The sequence below is a fragment of the Choloepus didactylus genome, chromosome 19, assembly GCF_015220235.1.
Source record: "Choloepus didactylus isolate mChoDid1 chromosome 19, mChoDid1.pri, whole genome shotgun sequence".
In the NCBI taxonomy this organism is placed as follows: domain Eukaryota; kingdom Metazoa; phylum Chordata; class Mammalia; order Pilosa; family Megalonychidae; genus Choloepus; species Choloepus didactylus.
In genome coordinates, this window is record NC_051325.1 from 65538464 (window position 1) to 65558362 (window position 19899).

The window sequence follows — 19899 nt, forward strand, 5'->3', positions numbered from 1 at the left end:
AGGGCACCAGTGAGCAGGCAGGTGGGGTGGGGCCAGGGGTCCCGGGACGCCTCGATGCCGGCTTCGGGTGGGTGCGCTGGAGGCGACTGGCTGACCCTGCCAGGCGGGGGGGGGGGGTGGGGTGGCGAGCATAAAGGAGGAAACCTGGAGAGGACCCTTCAGCGCATCGCTCGCGAGGGAGAGCAGACACAGGGCAGGGCACACGGAGGGTCCATGTCAGGTACCCCGAGTTCTGTTTCCTGCGCCCCCTCACGCGAGCTGCCATCCTACCCCAAGCTGCTTGACGGGAGAAAGCAGGAGGTGATGGGGCGGCACAGGCGTGCCCAGTAGGATTTGGGGCTCTTTCTGGCTGTGGCCCATGGCGACTGGATCTGGCCTCCCAGGGTGCTGGTGAGGGAGGAGCTGGGCAGGTTAGGGAGACGGTTCAGGAGTACTTGCCTTTTGCCACACTGCCCACCTTCACCTACTGCCCCCCTCAGAGGTGCTGGCGTCCACCACCCCAGGGCAAGTACCAACCCCAAAAATGCCAGCTCAGAGGCAAGCCCTGGGGCTTGCAGGGAGCGCTCTCAGGAGGTGCTGGGGGAGCTGAGCAGGTGGGGGGCTTCAGCCTGCTCCTGCAGCAGGGAATGCACCTCAGTGGGTCCCCCCAAGTGTGGGGTGCTCACTTCTGCCACCCCCCCATCAGTGGTTGGATGAGCTCTGGGGTGGGGGGTGGGGGAGGTGAGTGTATGGGGGGCTGAGGGCATGTTAATTTCAAGACAAGGATGAGTCTCAGGGGCAGGGGGCAGCTGGAAGCTCAGCACCTGGTGTACGTGCTCCCCTGGGCAGCATGTCCAGGTGGGCACTGCGATGGCGTCCACTATGCACCAGGACCCCACCCAGGAGCCCGCGCTGCCTGCCAGGGGTCTCCACGCTCCGCACCTGCTGTGATGAGGGCCGTGGTTCCGGGAAGCAGGTCCCTCTACCTGCTTGGGTTTCCCCAGGACCCCTCACGAGGCTGGCATCCAGGAGGTGTGCAGGTCCTGCTCAGGCCACCCCCCCAGGCAGCCACCTTGATCCCCAGACCAGGCCGAATGGCTTGCTGCTGCCCCACATCCCCAGCACCTGCATCTCACCTCCCTGAGACGCACGTGCAGCTGCGGCTGTGGGTGGCCGTCGGTGTCCCAGAGGTGGTGCCCGGTCGGCTCTGTGTGTGGGTGGGACCGAGGACCTGACCCAGCCATCCTGCTGGAATCCCCCGCTTTCTCCTAAGTCGGGGATGTTCCCCAACAATTCTCAGCAGACGGGAGGAGGGAGCAGCGTGGATGGAACCTGGAGGCCTTGAGGCTGGCTCAGTGTGCTCCGTGGGGGCCCGACTGCCCACTGCAGAGGCATCTGCGGCTCGAGGGGAGCCACCCTGGAGGGAGAGCTGTCAGCCCTTGCCCCTGAGCTGCACCCGACATGGGGGTGTTTTCCAGGTGAGCCGAGAGCCCAAAGGATGACAGAGGGCTCCGGGCACATCCAGTCACAGAAGCTCCGCTATTTTACAGGATAAGAAGTTACAGGTGCCCATCAGTACAGGCTGCTGTGCGTTGAAATAGAGCTGGTGGCACATCCAGGAACACTGGATTCCCCACGTTAGGAGGTGCCCTTAGAGCGCCGGGAGCCGGCCTCAGGTGGGCTGCTGCGGGAGGATGCGGGGCTCCACACTGCCCCCCCCCCGGCAGCCGCGCAGGGAACAGCCCAACCCGCGCCAGGGCTCAGCGAGACACCAGGAGCGCTGGGGAGGGAGCCCCTAGCTCGGGCTGGCGCGGGGATGGCGGGGTTCCCCGCAGCACTCCAGGAAAGGCGAGGCGGGCACCCCTGTACTCCCCGGCCCCCGCTTCACTCCCATGTGCCCGGGGCCTCCAGGCCGCGCGCCCCCTCCCTCAGTGACCCTCACCCAGCTGTGCTCGGCTCCCGCTGGCCGGCCCCGCCCAAAAGAAGGTCTTTGGGGGTCGCAGCGGCCTGGGACGGCCTGGAGCTGCAGCTGCCAACTGGGGGCCCCACATCCCTCCGCCGCCCTGAACCAGGGCAGCGGTGGGGAAGCCGGGCCCCTGTGCCCCCTCCGTCCTCGGCTTGGGGTGCAGGTAGGGTCTGCACACAAACCTCTGCTCCACCTCTGACTGCCTTTTGCCCTTGGGCAAATTCAAGTTCAGGGCTCTCCTCGGCCCACGGGAGGGTAACAGCCAAGCTGGGCAGGCGTGCTGTTTAGATGGGATTGTTCCACGGAGCCCAGGGCCCGCCTCACTGACGGGGAAACTGAGTCCAGGGAAAGACCCTGGGGCCACAGTGGGCTCACACACACCCTGGCACCTGCCTGGCTCATGGCACGAGGAGGCCCTGCTGACCCCAGGTGACCAGGGCCCTCCAGCGCTGCACGGCCACTTGCTCCCAGGCCTCCGCCTTCAGGTTCCATCTTGTTTACGGGGCTTCAAACCCCAGAGATGCCACAGAGATGACCACATCGCTAAAACTGAAAAGTAATGGGCTGCCCGAGCTTTGAAGAGAGAAACTTTTTATCTAAACATTTCAGATAGAAGAGTAAGCATTTTCAATTTGCAGCCACACGTTCTGCGCCCTTCACCACCCTATTAGTTTCCCGGCTGCTAAAACACCGCACAGAACGTACAGGCTCATGGAGGCTCACGGTTTCAGAGCCAGCTTCCTCCAGGGGTCAACTGCCTTTGGGTTTCTGTCACCTGGTGATGCACGGGGTGGCGTCATCTCCTTTCTCTTCCGAGTTCTTTGTTTTCCAGCTTCTGGCTGCTCCCGAGGCTTCTCCCTCAGTGGCCTTCTCCCAGCACAGGACTATGACCCAGCCTGTTTCAGGTGGGCTGTCCCGTAACTGACGGCGCCTCATCAAAAGGTCCCACTTGCGATGGGCTCACACCCCCAGGAACGGATTGAGACGAAGAACCTGGGGTGCTTCACTCCCAGCCAGCACAGCCCTCCCTTGCCCAGCTCCCCAGCTGTCTATCCTCTCATACCTGGCCACCGTGTGAGCCTTGGGGTCTCAGAGAGAAGCCTGCCCTGTCCTCGGATGGGCTGGCCCTCTGCTCTTGGCTCTGGGGGGTGGACGCAGCCTCAGACCACCTAGGTCTGGTGGGGGGGGGCACTCGGGTTTTTTTGCTTTATGATCAGAAAACTGAAAATTCAGCATCTGCTCGTTGCTTGGTCTGCTTGATGCCTCAAGTTGGCTCCATCTGTGCACTTTCCTGGGACACCTTCCCTTCTCCTCTCCTCCCATTCACATCTCATCCTTCACATCCCGCCTCCTCCAGGAAGTCCACTGTGGCTGTTCCAGACCGTGGCTCCCACTCTCTGAATGTGTGGCGCCTCCACAGCACAACCACAAGACCTCATACTGAAATCTACATGGTCTCGTATTGCCACTTTGCAGACATGCTTGGTCCCCTGGCCACATCGCCTCAGCCTCCCATTCCAGTGCATGCCAAGCGCCTCAGCTGCAAGGGCTGGTGACTCCTTCCATGGGGCTCCTCTGGCTGTGGGAACATGCTCAGCAGGGCATGGGACAGGCTGGAAGGCTGGGAAGTTAGAGCACCCACAGGACCCAGAGCAGCTCACAGCCATCAGGGAGGGAAGCGCAAGTTGAAACTGCAGGGGTTCCACTTTTACCCACTCGACTGGCTGACAACACCGACTGTTGACAAAGATGTGGGGCAACTGGAACTCTCAGGCTGCTGGCGGGCGCCTCAAACAGTACACACCAGGGAAAAGTTTGGCACTTTCTCATAAAGCTAAACATATACCTTTCCATCACCCAGCTGTCTCACTTCTAAGTAATTACCCAAAAGAAATGAAAGCTATACTCACACAAACACTTTGATATATGAATTTCAGGGCAGCTTTATTTACAACAGCCAAAATTTGGAACCAGCCCCAGTGGCCAGCAAGGGAATGGATAAACAAATTGTGAAATACTAATTCAATGGAATACTATTCAGCAATAAAATGAACAAATTACTGATACAAATAACATAGATGAATCTTTTTAAATTACGTTAAGTGAAAGAAGCCATCAAGAAAAAGTCCATATTGCATGATTCCATTTATATGAAGTTCTAGAACAGAGAAAACTCCAGGCCGTGGGGTCAGAATCAGTGGCTATCTCTGCAGGGTGATTAATGGAAGTGTTCTGTAATTTGTCGTCGTGGTGGTTACATGGGGACATGCATTTGTCACAACTCAAGTAACTGTACATTTTACTGTGTAAATTGTACCTCAAAAAAAATGTTACTTGATCATTTCAAAAGTTACAGATTAATGAAAAAAATGCAGAATACACACGAAACCATAAATTAGCAAAACTAAAAATCACTTGCTATTACAAACCCCCCATAATCATTTTAAATAGCTATCTTTCTATAGGCGTATTTTCACGTATCTGGGCTCCTACTATTCATACTGCTTCGTAGCCTACTTGAAACATCCGCATTCTATGATTTGCTTCCAGCTGCCCACCCAGAACCACTCCATCTTTCTCCCCCCGGGACGGCCCCGTGGGCTCCCACGCCCTGTGACCTTCCCTTGGGGTCGGCTGCCGGCAGGCACAGAGGGGGATCCGAGGGCGGGAGGAAGCCGGTATTGATTCCCCGGGCTTCCCCCCGGCTGGGTCACCTCGGGCCGGCCGTCCCCCCGCCGAGGGCCCCCTGCCTCCCGTGGAGCCCGCGCGAGCCCACGCTCCGCCGCTGCCCGCCCGGGTGCTCGCGGGCCCTAAGGCCGCCCACGCTCAGACCCCGCCGGATGCAGCGGGCACGTTGTCCCACGTCAGCCGTTTTAGAGGCCGGAGGCTCCGCGGCGCACCGCGGGTGACCTAACCCTTCCCCCGGGTTGGGACTCAGCCGAGCGGCCTCCGGTTGGGGCGTGGCGCTCACTCGCTGCCGACTGGAAGGAGGGGCGAAACGACGCCCAGGGCGGACGCCCCGAGTCCCGGCCAGTCCGGGGCCCCAGCGCAGCCCCCTCCCCGTCCCGGGTCCCGGGCGGTCTGACCTCCAGCCTGGGGCACCCGCCGGAGATGCGCGTCACCATGGCAACGGGGGCGGGGCCACGCCGTCCTCGCTGGCACCAAGGCGGAAATCCCTCCCCGCCGCCGGTGTCCCATGAAGCCTTGCGAAGAGCAACGTAACCGGAAGCTGGTGGCGGCCGGGTCGGAGAGAGGCTCGCATCCTCGGTGCAGCTCCGCGGCCGGCTCGACCTCCACCCCGGCAGGACCCCGGCCCCAGCCCGGCCCGGGCGCACAGGGATCGAGCCCGGCGGCCTGGCCCGCTCGCCTGGTGAGCGCGCGGCTCGGGCGGTGCACACGCGGCCTCGGGCCCACGGGAACCCCCTTCCCCTCTCGGGCCCCCCCGCCCTGAACCCCCGCTCCGCGCGCGCTCCCGGGGCTGCCTCCGCCTCGCTCTGAGACCGCTGTCCCCTCCCACGTCCTACCCCCGGACCTGGACTTGCGCACCCCGCCTGCTCCCGACCTCCCGGCCTTTTGCCCACGGGGACCCCCTCCTCTGTTCCTCCCGCCCGGCGCCCTCTTCCAGGCCGCCCCCCCGGATCTGCACCCTCCCCGCCCTGCGCGCCCGGGGCGTTCCACACACCCCCCTCCGAGGCTGCCCCCCACAGGATCTGGAGTCCTCCTGTAGTTCCGGGGACCCCTGCCCACTCCTGCCCTCTCCCATGCAGTGAGAGCCCTTCGGCCGGGCCGCCTCAGTCTCTTTCCCGCCTCGTTTCTTCTTGGCTCCTGGGGACCCAGGACCTGGCCTGGATACAGAGTCCAGTCTAGCCCCTTCTCAAGTCCCCTGTGGGCTGGTACTGGTCAGGCCAGGTCGTTAGGGTTCTGTTCAGGTACTAGGAAGGCCGCTAACCAGGAATGGCCGCTTCAGCTTGGCTTCTGCTCCTCACCCTCTGATGTGGTGGCTGTTTTGGGGGAGGGGGCTTTTTTGCTAGTTTCTGTGGGTTTATGAGAGCCATGTTTCTTGTCTGCTGTGTTGAAGGACAAACCCCTGGTTCTGACCATGTAATGCAGGTGGGACATTCCTTGCTCCGTTCTGTTTATGGTGGCTTTGAGGATGGGGCTCTCATCAAGCCCCAAGGGGTGGCACAGCTCTTAGCTTTCTGTGACCATATCCTTGGCAGTTCAGAAATAATCTGTTCCTTAGAATGAGAAAGAGCCATTGTTCTTAGACATGGAGACTTTGGGTGCTTCAAACAGATTTTTACGTTCTTGGTTTTAAGTGTTAAACCAAGAGTTCTTGGATTATTTTTCAAGATGAACCATGTTTGTGTTTTGGAAAGTTAGGCAGAATTTGTTTCCGTGTTATTGAAGGTAACAATTCAGGAGAAAATTAAAGGGCTCTCAAACACCAGAATTTGGTCCATGTAGAGGAGCTCCTTTTAATCAAGCCAGGTCATTTACTTTCCACATTGCTCTCTTTCCAGTAGTTCTCTGCCTTATTTGCCCAATTAGAAATTGAGAGCATTCTCTCACCACGGTCTTCGCATTCTGGGAAGCACCTGCTTGCCTGGGGCAGGTGCCTGTGCCTTGGAAAGAGCCCTGGGCTGAGACTGGAGACCTGCGCTGGTCCTGTCTGTGTGGCCACCTTGTCTTGATGGGTCCTGGCTTATCCGTGGTTACACGTGTCTCCAGCTGGGAGACAAGGATCTGTGGGGGCTTTTCTCCCACTGTGTTTGCCCATTTGCTCCTTGGTGTGGTGGTGGCACTGCGTGAGCAACTCAGGCCAGGGGTGGATGCTGCTGTTGGTGCATCCGTCCTCTTGTGTGTCTGAGCTCAGTGCACTGTCAGAACAGCATGGAGAGCGGCAGGAGAGAGGAGCTGAGAGTGACCTCTTGGTTTTGGTTTGGTCGATAAACAAATGTTTATTCCTAAGTTCAAATAGCTCAGAGTGGACACTAATGGACATCAGGAGCAGAGGGTGTCCAGATTTGTAAGGTTTGGTCGTGTGCAGCAGTCAGGATTCCTTTCAGCCAGGGCCTCCTTTCTGACACCCAAGATTAAAAGTGAAATACTGGACGGAGTCCTCCGGTTTTTTAAGCTGTGCCTCCACATAATTTGGAGGAGCTGGCTCTAAACAGTCACCTTGAGTGTAAGCAAAGCAGGAAGGAGACGGCATTGAGGCGCCCACAGCAAGGCCTCCGTCACCCAGGGAGCACTGGATGCTCTCGGTGGAGTGTGCGTTGCTGTTGAGTGTGGGGGGAGCAGGCCACAGGTGCCACGCTCAGACGAGAGGCGCCACGCTCCCCCGCGGGCTGGGCTGGTCGAGGTGCCTCATGCCCAGGCTGCTGTCTCCTGCATGGATCTCCTCTAGGTCAGCAGTGGCTTGTGCAGGATCCATGCAGCTCATCTACGCCCAACGGCACACACACACACCCTTTTCTGGCTTTGTATCTTTTATTTTAGCTGATTTTCCTGCTCATGAATTCAAGTGGGACTCAAGTTGAAGTTAACTTTTCTAGAGCTCTTAGAGCTATAAAGAAATAAACAGCCTTTCTTTTCAGCCTGAGCTGTGTTGCTGCTACTATCCCCTGCCAGTCTGTCTGGTGGTGCCCAGGCCCCTGCCTTGCCCTGCTCTGCTGGCCGCTTGCCCACCATCTCCATCCCTCTGGGGAAAGGTGGCCCCACGGAGGACCGACCTGCCCAGCTGGCTCAGGCTGGGGAGCCCCCGTGCCCAGGGGAGGTACGGGAAGGTGCAGATGGCCAGGGGCCTCCATCAGCGTGTAGGTTGTCAGGCCGGGTCTTCACGCACCCTGTTGAGGCAGGAAATCCAGCTTGGCAGCCAATCTGCACGTTTTATAAAGACCAGCACTTGCTGGAAACTTTACCATTGAGAAGATACAACATTTTATAAATTGTGTAGTCTTGATGGCACATGATGCTTAAGCAGAATGGGCACCAGCGGTCACATTTTGTTCTTAATTGCATTGTCCTCTGGCCTGGGAGCATCCAAACTGCTTCCGTTCTTTCTGGAGAACAGTTGCTGCCTGCAGCCTGCCTGTGTTGCTCTGTAGCTTCTTCTGAAAGCTTCCCCCACAGAAGCTCATGAAGTTATCTGTCCTCTAGAGTTGTGGCACTGACTGTTGATTTTCTTTCTTTCAAAGTAGCTCATTGTAAATTTAAAAACTTTGTCTTTCTCTTTTGCAGTATCATGGCCAGTCCAAGGACCAGGAAAGTTCTCAAAGAAGTCAGAGTGCAGGATGAAAACAATGTGAGCATTTGCTTGTCTTGGGCTCAGTGGTCTCAGTAAACCTCGAGAGTCCTGGCTGCCCTGGGCATGTAGTCCCCTCGCAGGACACTGTGGCCCAGGCTTCTTGAGCCGAGCTTGAGCAGGATGGCCTGCCCTTGCCTGCCTTGTGGAGGAGAGGTTGACGGTTGAGAGCGGCAGGCCAGCTTCTGCAACTGGCCAAATGCTAGTTCTTGGTGGGGGGGTCTGTGTTTACTTTGGGAAGTTTCTGCTTTGCTCACTTTGTGTTAGGTCTGAACGGTAGTGCAGGGTCTCTTTGCCTTCCTGTTGGCTTCCTGGCAGGCCTGCCCGGCCCCTAGCTTCCTCCCTGGCTTGCCCGTGGCCACCCCTGCTCCGGTGTGGCCGTGGGCTGCGGTGGCCTCCGCCCGACCCCCAGCTGGCTGTCAGACTCCCACTGTCAGTGACAGTCTCGTCTCGGTGGCCAAGCTCCAGGCTTCCTCACTTCTTTTCTGGCTCTGTCTTTGCCACGCCCCACCTGCCACCCCCGTGGGGCCTGTGAAGCTATGGGCGCTGCCCCGAGCTGCCTCGAGCAGTCACACGGGGCCCTCTTGCAGGTTTGTTTTGAGTGCGGCGCCTTCAATCCACAGTGGGTGAGTGTGACCTATGGAATCTGGATCTGCCTGGAATGCTCCGGAAAGCACCGAGGCCTGGGGGTGCACCTCAGGTCAGTGCCCTTCCCGAGCGGCAGAGGCGCTTGCCCGCAGACTGAGCCGAGGTCTCTAAGTTTAACCTGAATTGTGCACAAAAAGCGAACCATGTGATGGTCACACCACGGTCCTCGGGGGTTGGCGGCCTGGGCTGACATTTGCACCATGGCCGGCTGTGGGTGCCTCCCGCTGGGCCGCCAGCTTCTCCACCCCCCCGGGAGCCCCACCTCTGACCCGCGATGTGATGAGGGGCCTTAGACATCCCCAGTACTTGTTAGTTAAATCAGAACTTTGATGTCTAGCTTTGTGCGCTCTGTTACTATGGACAAGTGGAAGGACATTGAGCTGGAGAAGATGAAGGCTGGGGGAAATGCTAAATTCCGAGAGTTCCTGGAATCCCAAGAGGATTACGATCCCTGCTGGTCCTTGCAGGAGAAATACAACAGCAAAGCCGCGGCTCTCTTCAGGGATAAGGTGAGAGGGGCCTGTCTTGCTTGGCTGGTGGCCGTAAGGCTGCTGCACCCGCTTGTGCTTCCTCTTGCCGTGGGTGGGGGCTGCGGTTTTAGGGTTCTGTGGGTGCGACGCCCCGTGGAGGTCACACGTGGTCCAGGTGCACAGACAAGGCGGCAGTCTCGGCCAGAGCTTTTAGGAACCTGGAGGAAAGCTGCCTGCGGCCGGGGCTTAGCCTTTGTCCTCTCTAGAGCTTTCCTGCCCGGGTGGGGGGTAGGTGGCCTGTAATAACAGGGGTAGAAGACAGACCTCCTTCTGAGGAGCGTTGAGGGTTATAAAGCAACTGTGGGGGGAAAAAAGGAACTGTGACCCCTGACCCCTCAAATGCATCCTGAGTAGAATGCCCCGAGGTAAGCGCCAGGCCCTCTGTGCGCGGGCAGGTGGGCAGATCCCTGGGCGCCTCTGTTCTCGGTTGTAGTCAAGGTAAGGCCTGGCGCCATCACTCGCGCTTTGCTCGCAAACCCGACCTGCAGCCACTGAGCCGTGAGAAGCTGCGTGTGGGGTGTTGGGGCACGTCGGAGCAGCAGGAATCCATGACCCTCCGACTCCTCCCGTGTCCGCTTGCCAGGTAGCCACTCTGGCTGAAGGCAGAGAATGGTCCCTGGACTCATCACCTGCCCAGAACTGGACCCCACCGCAGCCCAAGACGCTGCTGTCCTCAGCCCACCGGTACCACCCCCGAGCCTCCCGGCAGCCTCTTGCATTCTGATCAGACTGTGGCCCAGAACCCCGCGGAAACCTTTCTATCAAGGTTTCATGGGCGGCACTGATGGAGGGTGTTTCTAAGAGTTGCTGGGAGAGACCGCTTTTTAAAATTGCTGGAATAACACAAACTTTGGGTAAAAATCTGAGCAGTGGAGTTGTGTCTGAAACACAGCGTCAGATCTCCCTCTGCTCAGGGGTGAGCTTAGGCCTGTCCTCCTGGGTGTGGCAGGGGCGGCCACGCATTCCACACGCTGCGTACTTGTGCAGCCAAGTCTCCATTCTCCCACTGCACAGGCCGATTGTAGCACGTTGAACTAGTCCCACTGGTGGTGCGTGTCACTTGTTCTGCTGTAAAACATGCCGTGTGTTCCATCACGAATTGGGGGGTGTTCTAGAAGCGACCAGGTCAATGGGAAGGCGAGCAGCGTACACTGGGATGCCACACTGCCCCTTTGCTGTGTTTGGCTGCTTGGTTAGAACTCGGCTCTGCATTCTCACTTGCTGTTGTTTGCAGAGCTGGGGGCCTTGTCTATGGTCTCCGACTGTGGCTTCCGTTTGTTTCCTGGCCCTTGGCCTCTCCCTTTTCCTGGCCCTCGGCCTCTCCCTCCCCTGACCTTGGTCCGCTGACTGGCAGCAGCCCTGTGGGGGCTGCGTGGAGCCCCTCTCGGTCTGTGTGAGGCCGGGAGCCTTCACTTGCTCCCTGACTGGGTCTCAGCCTCTGGACAAAGCCTGGCGGTCAGCCTGGCCTCAGGATGTCATACATACCCATGGTTCTCGCTGGCTTCGCTCGGTCTGGCTGTGCTGGCAGCTTCTGTTTTAAACGTGACCCATCTCGGCTGCACTAACCCGTGGCTCTGGGTTTCAGCGCCTCTGGCCATCCCCAGAATACGGCGGCCTCCGCAGACAAGGCTTTTGAGGACTGGCTGAATGAGGATCTCGGCTCCTACCAAGGGTGAGGCCTTTGCAAACCGAGGTGCACTGCTCAGCCTGTCGAGGGTTTCAGCGAGGGTGGTCCAGGGACGGCGGGCTCTGCCGTCTCTGCCTGGGGAGGGGCAGCTGCACATGTGCTAAGCATGGAGAGACCCGGGCCGGCCTCTGTCAGAGTAAGAGTGCAGAGCAGACCTCACGCAGAGGAGAAAGAGTTCTCCTTCCAGAATCTGGCCCCCCCTGCAGCTCTCACATTAAGTCTTTTGGGTGCTTCTTCCAGGAGCTCTGGTTACTTGCTTCTGGTGCTGCTAGGGACTCGGGGCAGTGGTGTCGCGGCTGTGCACTGCTGCAGGAGTCCGCAAGCCTGCCCCGGCTGGCACGGCATCGGGTGTGCTCCTCGCAGCGCCCCTCTGTGCCCTTCGGGGTTTGGAGAGGACTCAGGACCCGTGTCCCAGCCGCTGCTTGTCTGTGTTTCCCTTCCCAGCGCCCAGGAGAGCCGCTATGTGGGGTTTGGGAACACGGTGCCACCCCAGAAAAGAGAAGACGACTTCCTCAGCAGTGCCGTGTCGTCCCTGTACTCGGTGAGCTGGCGTGGACCCCACCGTCCTGCCCTGCCCCCACACTTCTCCACTCGGGGCTCCTCTGTCTCACCACTGGGGAGATCTCCTTTCAGGGCTTGGCTTAAGCTGCTCAGGTTCCCAGATGTATCTGGTCTTTTGTTTACGCTGGTTATAAGGTACAGATTCCAGACTTAACCGGGTCCGTTTCCTCCAAAGGATTGAGAATTGCACGTAAACCGTAAAGACCCTGTGCCTCTTCCTGGGGAGCGCACGGGCCGCCCTCACTTGGAGGCTGCGCTGGGTCCCGGGACCGCGTGGACACACTGCAGCCGCACCCGTCGGCATCACAAAGGCGGCATTGGGGGGCTGAGGGGTGGGTGCAGCTGCAGGGACCCTCCCAGCCTTCCTGGGCGTCAGAGGTCAGGCCCAGGGTGTTTTGCACCTGCTCTCTCCCTGCTCCCGTGCGGGGCCTACAGGCCCGCGTCTGTCTGTGAAGCTAGTCCTTCGAGCGACCCACGGGTCCGACCAGAGGCGGCGGCTAGGGCCTGACCATCCCTGCCTGGCTGACCACGGGGCGCAGGGTGAGGGGTGCTGTGCCTGCCAGCTCGGCGAGACTCTGACACATAGGCACAGTGCAGAGGACGGGTGTGGTGTGGGGGCGAGGGCAGGTGTGGTGGGGGCAGAAAGAGCCTGGGAGGAGCACTGGCGGCTCCCTTGGGTTCGCCTTCAGGTCCGGACTTAGGGGCGCCAGGCGAGAGACCCAGCTGACCTCCGTTTTCTGCCGTCTTCTTTTGATCCACAGAAACCTGTTCTTATTCCAAAATGAGTGAACTTCTCAGTCCAGGTTTACCTTCGGCTGCCATCGTGATTTCAGACCCTTGTGGTCACTCGGGACTCCAAGTTGTTGGCAGCTGCGAGTCGCGTGGGGCGGCCACGCAGGGCTGGCTGGGGAGCCCACGGCAGCCAGGGTCCCTTTCTGTTAAGATGCTGTTGAGTCTTCTCAGGAAAGAAAGTGGATTTTAGTTAACGCTCTGTGTATGGTAGCTTCCTGAGCAGGCACATCCTCCTGTGTCTCTGGATGTTGGTGTCCTGCACCTCGTGCTGACTGTTCGCTCTCCAGGTGGCTCTGGCGTGGGCTGGTCTGCACGGCCCTCGGGTGGAGGAGGAAGCCAAGATTTAAATGGCACAGGAGTGTTTTTCAGGAGCCCTAGTTTATTTTGGAAGGTGTAGGAGCAAACCACCTTGAATCCAGATACAGGACAACAGGCTGTGATGACAACCAGGGTTCCTCACCCCATCACAGTCTCCGTGTGGGCCAGAGTGGGGGCCCACTGCCCTTTCTCCTGGGGTGACGGGTGGGCCCTCTGCCTCTTCCTCTCAGGGTGATGGGTGGGCCTGCTGCCCCTTCCTCCTGGGGTGATGGGTGGGCGCTCTGCCCCTTCTTTCTTGAGGTGACGGGTGGTCCTCCTCCGGGTGGGGGGTTGGGCACTGCCCCTTCCTCCTGGGGTGACGGGTGGGCCTGCTGAGTGGTCAGCACCTCACCAGTGGCAGGTGTGTGTGACTGAGCTGAGCCTGCTGTAGCCAGGAGAGGTGTGCCCGGGAGGTGCACCTCGGGCAGCCAGGCTGGCATGGTGGAGGCAGGGACAGCAAACACCACAGCGTCTGAGGGCACTTGTCGTGAGCACACGTTGGTTCATTGTAGAAGCAGGACGTGCAAGGGTTGAAAGGGCCTTCTCCAGAGTCCGCTTCGCAGCCGCCTGGCCAAGCAGCCCGACCTTCCTTTGTCAGAGCTCAGAGCCGAATTGACGCTTGGGGTCAGGGCCAAGAGAGGGTCAGGGGGCGTCTGGGAGCCAGGCCCTGACCGGGCGCCCATGTTGTTCCCTCGCAGGGCTGGAGCAGCTTCACGACTGGGGCCAGCAGGTTCGCCTCAGCAGCCAAGGAGGGCGTAAGTACCCCCAGCCGGGCCCTGCGGCTCCGGGCCTGTCCGCGCTAGGCGATAGGGGGGAGTGAGGGAAGAGGAGGGTCTTAGCTCAGCGACCCTCCCTCTGCCCAGGGGACACTCCTCAGGAAGTTCCAAGGCTTTGGCGACATTTCAGGATGACAATGCTCCATGCCTCCAGGGTGCTGGGACCCAGGGAGGGGGTGGTAGCCGCAGCCCACCCCATGCGCGGTGGACGCCCACCCTGCTGAGTGTGTGAGGGTCCGGCCACCTTGCAGCCCTCAAGGTCTGCCTCTGGGTCTCTAGAGAGGGTTTTCCCCTCTTCCCTGCCTGAAGTGAGGTTTGGGTCTGGGGGTTTCCTAGGCCTGACCTGTGTCAGGACAGACGAGGGGGGGGGGCAGTGAGCAAACGGGTGAGTGCCGGGTGGTCAGCCCCAGAGAGGAGGCAGGGCACCAGGCGGGAGTGGGGCTCAGGCCTCATGGCTGAGCAGGAGGAGGGAGAGCTGAGGGAAAGGCTGGTACGTGGCCGCCCGGCTGAGCCGACCCGCGGCAGAAGGGCCCAGAAGGCCCAAGGCTGGAGCCATCCAGACAACCAGCCTGAAGCTGGAGGGCGAGCACCCCTTTCTTATTGGGGATCCCCTGTGAGGGGTGCTGTTATCGTTGTGGAACAGGTGAAGAGCTGAGACCCGGCGAGGTTTGACCCGTGCCCCGGGAGGAGGGGTCAGCACCCCGGGGCCCTGGGCTCCCTGCCTGTGGCGGGGGCTGGGCCTCCAGCTGCTGTGTCGGTGGCCAGGCCTTTTCTTCTCTGTGGAGTGTGCAGCTCCTCAGGGTGCTGGGCAGGGAGCAGCGGGCGGGACCTGGACGGCACAGGGGCTGCCCCTCCCGGCTGGCGGCACGAACCCTGGTGCTGGGCTCCAGGAAGGTGGGCTGTCGCGGGGGGTCCTGGGTGCCCACCCTGGATCGGACGCCTCCCATGTGCACATGTGCGTCTGGGGCCTGGGCCAGAGCTAAAGCCCACTGAGGAGGGAGTGGGGGCCACCCCCAGCACTGGGTCCTCCATCCCCAGGGGGCCTGTGGGAAGCCGGTGCCCTCGGGCCTGGCCGTCCCTGTGGTGTGCCCGGCAGCCTCCCCCCCGCAGGGAGGTGGCACCCGCAGCAGTCTCCTGCCTGGCTGCCAGCACCCCGGGTGCCCCGGCTGGAGTTAGTGTGGGTGGCCTGGGGCGGACGCAAGACTGTCCCGAGCGTGGGGCTCGGCCGGTGGAAAGGAGGCCTGGGGTCGGGTTAGGAAAGGGAGTGAACGGGCTTGTCTTTCTTTTTCCTTTCAGGCGACAAAATTTGGATCTCAAGCAAGTCAAAAGGTAACGAAGGAGAAGGCTCTGCGTTGGGATTCTTTAAGGCTCTCCCCGCGTCCGCAGGGCCCAGCGTGGGGAAGGGACGGCAGCCCCTGGCAGCCCCGGAGGTGACAGGCCGTGCGGCTCCCTGAGCTGCTGGATGGGAGGCGGCCCGAGCTCGGTGCCCAGCGGGCCCAGACCAGCACCCTCGGGCAACCGCACATTTGCAGCTCGGCCTCCGCGTCGGGCAGGCGCAGACTGCCCTGCGGTGCTCGCGGCCGGTCTCTGCACACAGCCTGGCGTCCTTGGCAGTCACGGGACCCCATCTGTTGTGCTTGCTGTGGCAGCGCGGCCCCCGATGGCCAGGAGGCCGTGTCAGGAGCCGTGCGTCCCTGTTCACGCGTCACCCTTCTCTTCTTCCGGGTGTCAGGAGCAGTCTCCAGCCTTGGCTGTCTTTTTTCCTTCAAAATGTGATTAGTTCTTGCTTTTCTGTGAAGTCTCGGGACTGTCGGCTGGGAAGGCCGCGTCCAGCTCAGTGGCTGTGGATGGGCCTCAGCGGGGTGGGGCGGCCGCGAGTTTGCAACGTGCCCGTCACCCTTCCGAGGGGGCCTTTGGGGTTGGGCCGGCCCTGGGGTGTGTTCCCTTCCCGAGGCATGTTCCCTGAAGAGAGTTTTAAGTGGGTCCATTGAGAGCAAAAAGAGCGGTTGGATTCAGTGGGGAGGGGACAGGTATGTGGCGGGGTCATCGAGGGGGCGCACCTGCCAGGGGTGGTGTCGGCAGGCCCAGCCTCGGTGCAGGTCATGGTGCCCGGCGGTTGCTGGTGACGGCTGCTCCCCACCCTCGCGCCCTCTCTCCCTCCCGCCTTCCCTCTCCCTCTCCCTTCAATCTCCCTCTCTCTTTCCCTCCTTTTCTCTTTCCCTCCCCCTCTCCCTCCTTCTCTCTCTCTCTCTCCTTAACGCGTCCCCATGTACATCTGGGAAAGTTTTGGGGCTACAAGCAGCAGCCGGAGCCGGTAAAGCCCACACCTCTCGTGCATGGTCCACCTTGGCTGGGTTGAGCATGAGCTTTGCCTGCGAGCGCATCCCCAGCCCCTCCCTGGGTCCCCCCCACTGGAGCGTCCCTGCAGGCCCCTCCCCTACCCAGGTGTGCTTGTCATCCCCCCACCTGATCCCCAGGCTCTGGTCTGACCCACCCTCCGTGGGGGCTCAGATCAGAGCCACGTGCAGGAGGTGGCTGCCCCGGCAGCACTGGCCAGTGACTCCTTCCATGATCTGGAGCCCGAGAGAGCCCCCTGCCCACGCGGCCTGGGCGGTGCCTGGATGGGAAGCTGCTGGCCGAGGCTCTTGTAGCTGTCCTTACCCGGAGCCGAGCAGCCCAGAGGAGCTCTTCTGGCGGCCAGGCTCCTTCCCACGTCGTGCGGCTCTCCCCCTTGAAAAGGCCCCTTCGTGCCTCATCCCAGAAGCCCGGAGCTCTGGCTAAGGTCCCGTCAAGGCCTAGGGTCAGGAAGTGGCCTCCGCCTGCCCCCTGGTGGCTCCTCAGAGCTCGCTGCGCCCACTCGCCTGCCACCTCCTGCCCCTGCTTTAGATGGGGCCACGTCTTGCCATCCTTGGGCCCGGGGCTCTGCGATTTCCTGCGCTGTGGCTGGAGGCAGGGCAGGCGCCACCTGAGGAACGGGGCCTGGGCGAGCGGGAGCTGCCGCCCCCTCCTGAGGTGCCACTCGTGGCGTGTCCTTGTGTGTATGACGCTGCTGCTCGGCTGCTGGGCAGAGCTCGCGGCCAGGCTCGCCCTCCCCGGGAGGCCTGCTGATCCCTGCTCCTCGTTTGTTTTCTTTCAACAGGCTTCCGAGTTAAGCCACAGTCTGAACGAAAACGTCCTCAAACCTGCCCAGGAAAAGGTGATGTTGACAATTGTGAAGCAAGTCGAGGGCCTTTTACCACGTGGAGGGGGTTTCTGTCTCCTCTCCTCCAAGTGCTTCCCGGGTGGGGCTGTCCTCCGCCCCCAGTGACAGCCCCTGGCCCTGCCCCGGGGGCCACGGCTCAGACTGGGCAGGCAAAGCTCGTGCTGAGCTGGGGCCTTGCTGAGCCCAGGTTCTGGGGTGGGAGCCATTTCTCTTGGTCACTGTAACCGTTCGGGGATGTTGACCCCTTGGCGACACGCGTGTGGTGGTGCAGTGGCTTTACGAACCTGGGCCTGTGTCCTGCTCCCCGAAGCACGTCCCGGCCCAGCACCTCCTGACTGTGCTTTAATTCACGTAGGTGAAGGAGGGAAGGATTTTCGATGACGTGTCCAGTGGGGTCTCCCAGCTGGCATCCAAGGTAGGGCAGCCCCCCTACCTGGGGCCAGCACGAAGCTGTCTCCAGATCTTTGCACCCGGCTGCTCTGTGCCCCAACAGTTGGAGCGTGGCCCGGCGCTTTGCACCCCCAGAGTGTGTCCGCTCAGGGAGCTCTCGCCGCAGGCGTGGCCTGGGCCCTGGCTCCTGGGGACACTCGGGCTGCTGAGTGCAGGATGTGGAACTGCTCTGCTGGTGGGGCCTGACGGGGCGTTAACATGTTGCTCTTTCCCTCCTGCCCTGGTCTTGCTGCCGTGGGCCTGTCCTCGGTAAGTGGCTCCATTTCAGCCGTACATGGGGAGGGCCTGCGGTCGGCCTCCTGCTGCCAGCCTGGAGCCTGTGTCTGGGATGTGAGGGGCTGGGGTCCATGCGGCTGGTTTCCCTCCGGAGCACTGAGGCCAGCACTCTAGGGCCTCCGCCGTTTGTCTCCACCGAGCGTTTCCTGCCTGGGTCCCTATGACAAACGCCCTAAAGCTGCTCACAGAAAGCCCCGAGCCCCTGTCCTGTGTATGTGTGTGCAAGGTGTACTGTTCCCAGCCGGGTGCTGTGCGTGCCTCCGTGCCGGGGGCCCCCGCGAGCCTCTCCGTCTCCCCGCAGGTCCAGGGGGTCGGCAGCAAGGGGTGGCGTGATGTCACGACCTTTTTTTCTGGAAAAGCGGATGATCCCTCTTTCCAGTAAGTGCTCCCTCCGCCACTCAGGGCCCCCTTCCCCATGGGCAAGGCCACGTCCTCGTCACCCCTGCCCGGGGCTGCTCTGTGTCCTGCAGGCACGTCCTGGGCATGAGCTGCAGGGCGGGCTCTGTGCGCAGTGTCCCCTGTGGCCTGGGCTCCGGGGCCGCCACACAGCCCTGAAAGGTGCAGAAGCCAGCGGCGCCCGGGTCCCTCCAGGCTTCTCCCAAGTCCTGTGGCACTGCTGCCTCCCAGGGCTGGGAGGGAGGGAGGGTCTCCGTACAGGCCCTCAGGGATCCCTGACCCCACCAGGGTGACCGTGGGGGCCCAGGTGGGAGGACGGCCCCCACCGTGGGCTGGGTCACCCGTTCTACTCCCCACATGAGCTGTTTTCATGTTTTTTAAATGGGGGAATTGCAACTAGAGTTGGAAAGTGGGTCCAACCCAGAGCAGCAGCTCCGGCTGGGTTTCCTTCCTTCCCTTCCCACTCCGGCGTGTCACCTCTTCCCTGTCTGAGCTGCTTCTCAGCGGTTTGGAGCTTACAAAGAGTCCTGTGTGCTTCAGGGTTTTTTTTTTCTTTCATTCATTGCAAAAACCCCAACACTTCTGAAGTTTGCTTTCAAACTCCTCCAGTTCGGGGCAGACCCCGAGCGTGCAGGAGGAGGGGTGGGCTTCGGCAGGAGGCCTGTGACGTGCGTGGCCCACCTGGGTGGTGGGTCTGGGGGCCGGACCCCTAGACCTGTTCCTAGTGAGGAGGTGGGGGTCCTTGGGGCGCACTGCACTCGCGCCTTTCTGGTTTTGTGAGATGGCTTCAGGCTGCCCCTTTCTCTCTTTAAAAGACCCCCGGAGGGCGGCAGCTACCAAAACAGTGGCAGAGACAACTTCCAGAACAGCACCATCGACCAGAGCTTCTGGGAGACCTTTGGGAGCAGCGAGCCGCCCAAGGCCCGCCAGTCCCCGAGCAGCGACAGCTGGACCTGTGCTGACAACTCCACGGGGAGGAAGAGCTCGGACAGCTGGGACGTCTGGGGCTCCGGCACCGTCTCCAACAGCAGGAACAGCAACCACAGCGACGGCTGGGAGAACTGGGAGGCTGGCGAGGGTGCCGGCGGGGAGGTCCGGGCCAAGGCCAAGAGGGCCGTGCAGCCTGCGGTGCCTGCCGAGGAGGGCTGGGACAACCAGAACTGGTAGCTCCCCGCCCCGCGCCCCAGCCCTGCAGAGCAGGTGGGGCGGCTGCCGTATGCACTTCACCTCCTCGTTCCTCCTCCATCAACCCAAGAAACGAGCACCCATGGCACAAAGATGGCCTCTCGGGACTAGCCCCCGATGTGGGCCTGGGGCTGGCTCGTCCTTCCTGTCGTGTCTGCGCCACCCCAGGGTTTTCTGTGCAGCCTTCACAGCCTCCGGCGGAGGCTGGGCCTGGGCTGGGAGGGCAGTGTGGTGCCCGCAGCCACCAGGGCCCGGCCGTGAGGCCCAGAGCTCTCTGGCTGCAGATGGGGGTCATTTCAGTAACTCGTGCCCTAAATAAACCGTCTTCCCAGGTTGCTAGGACCAAAGTGACGTGAGATGCTTTCAGTGTCAGATGAGACGCCTGGTTTTGTGGAAGTGTCTTTAAGAGGCTTGCTCTGGTGGTTTTTTTCCCATTTAAAAGAAAATTCTTGGACCTTTTCAGATGGAAATACTGAAAGCAGTGCTAGAGCTGGCACTGCCTTCCGACTGTCCTCCCCTGTGTTGCCGCGTCTTGACAGCCGTCTGTGTCAGCCCCTGTGCCCTAAATCCACTCGTCCTCGCAGCTGGCCCCTCATGGCTTCATCATCCCTGTCCAACTTCTAGTCATGCCGACCAAAGTCATCCTCAAGTGGCCACCCAAGTGTCCCTGTGGGCTCTGACCCCTCCCTGGCACAGGTGCTGCCCTGTGTCCCAGGACACGGCCGAGCCCGGCTGAATGCGCTGGCTGTACCCACTCAGAGCAGCTGGCGGCACAGAAACCAAGGGA

At 61.0% G+C, this 19899-nt stretch overlaps 1 protein-coding gene across 9 annotated transcripts; it reads left to right on the plus strand.

The window, feature by feature from the left end:
* Positions 1–5169: 5169 nt before the first annotated feature.
* ARFGAP1 (ADP ribosylation factor GTPase activating protein 1) lies at positions 5170–19459 on the plus strand. 9 transcript variants are annotated; one of them, XM_037811870.1, is made up of 14 exons: positions 5170–5315; positions 8189–8252; positions 8843–8952; positions 9238–9409; positions 10014–10114; positions 11016–11102; positions 11562–11658; positions 13526–13582; positions 14900–14932; positions 15888–15917; positions 16743–16799; positions 17161–17504; positions 17833–17909; positions 18743–19459. In XM_037811870.1, the coding sequence occupies exons 2-14, from the start codon at positions 8193–8195 to the stop codon at positions 19429–19431; spliced, it is 1914 nt and encodes a 637-aa protein (XP_037667798.1). In that variant the 5' UTR covers positions 5170–5315; positions 8189–8192; the 3' UTR covers positions 19432–19459. The 9 variants fall into 9 exon arrangements, with proteins under 9 accessions (XP_037667798.1, XP_037667801.1, XP_037667804.1 ...); XM_037811873.1 differs by having other exon boundaries at positions 17161–17220; positions 18743–19245; XM_037811876.1 differs by having other exon boundaries at positions 17161–17220; positions 17839–17909; positions 18743–19245.
* The last annotated feature ends 440 nt before the right edge of the window (positions 19460–19899 follow it).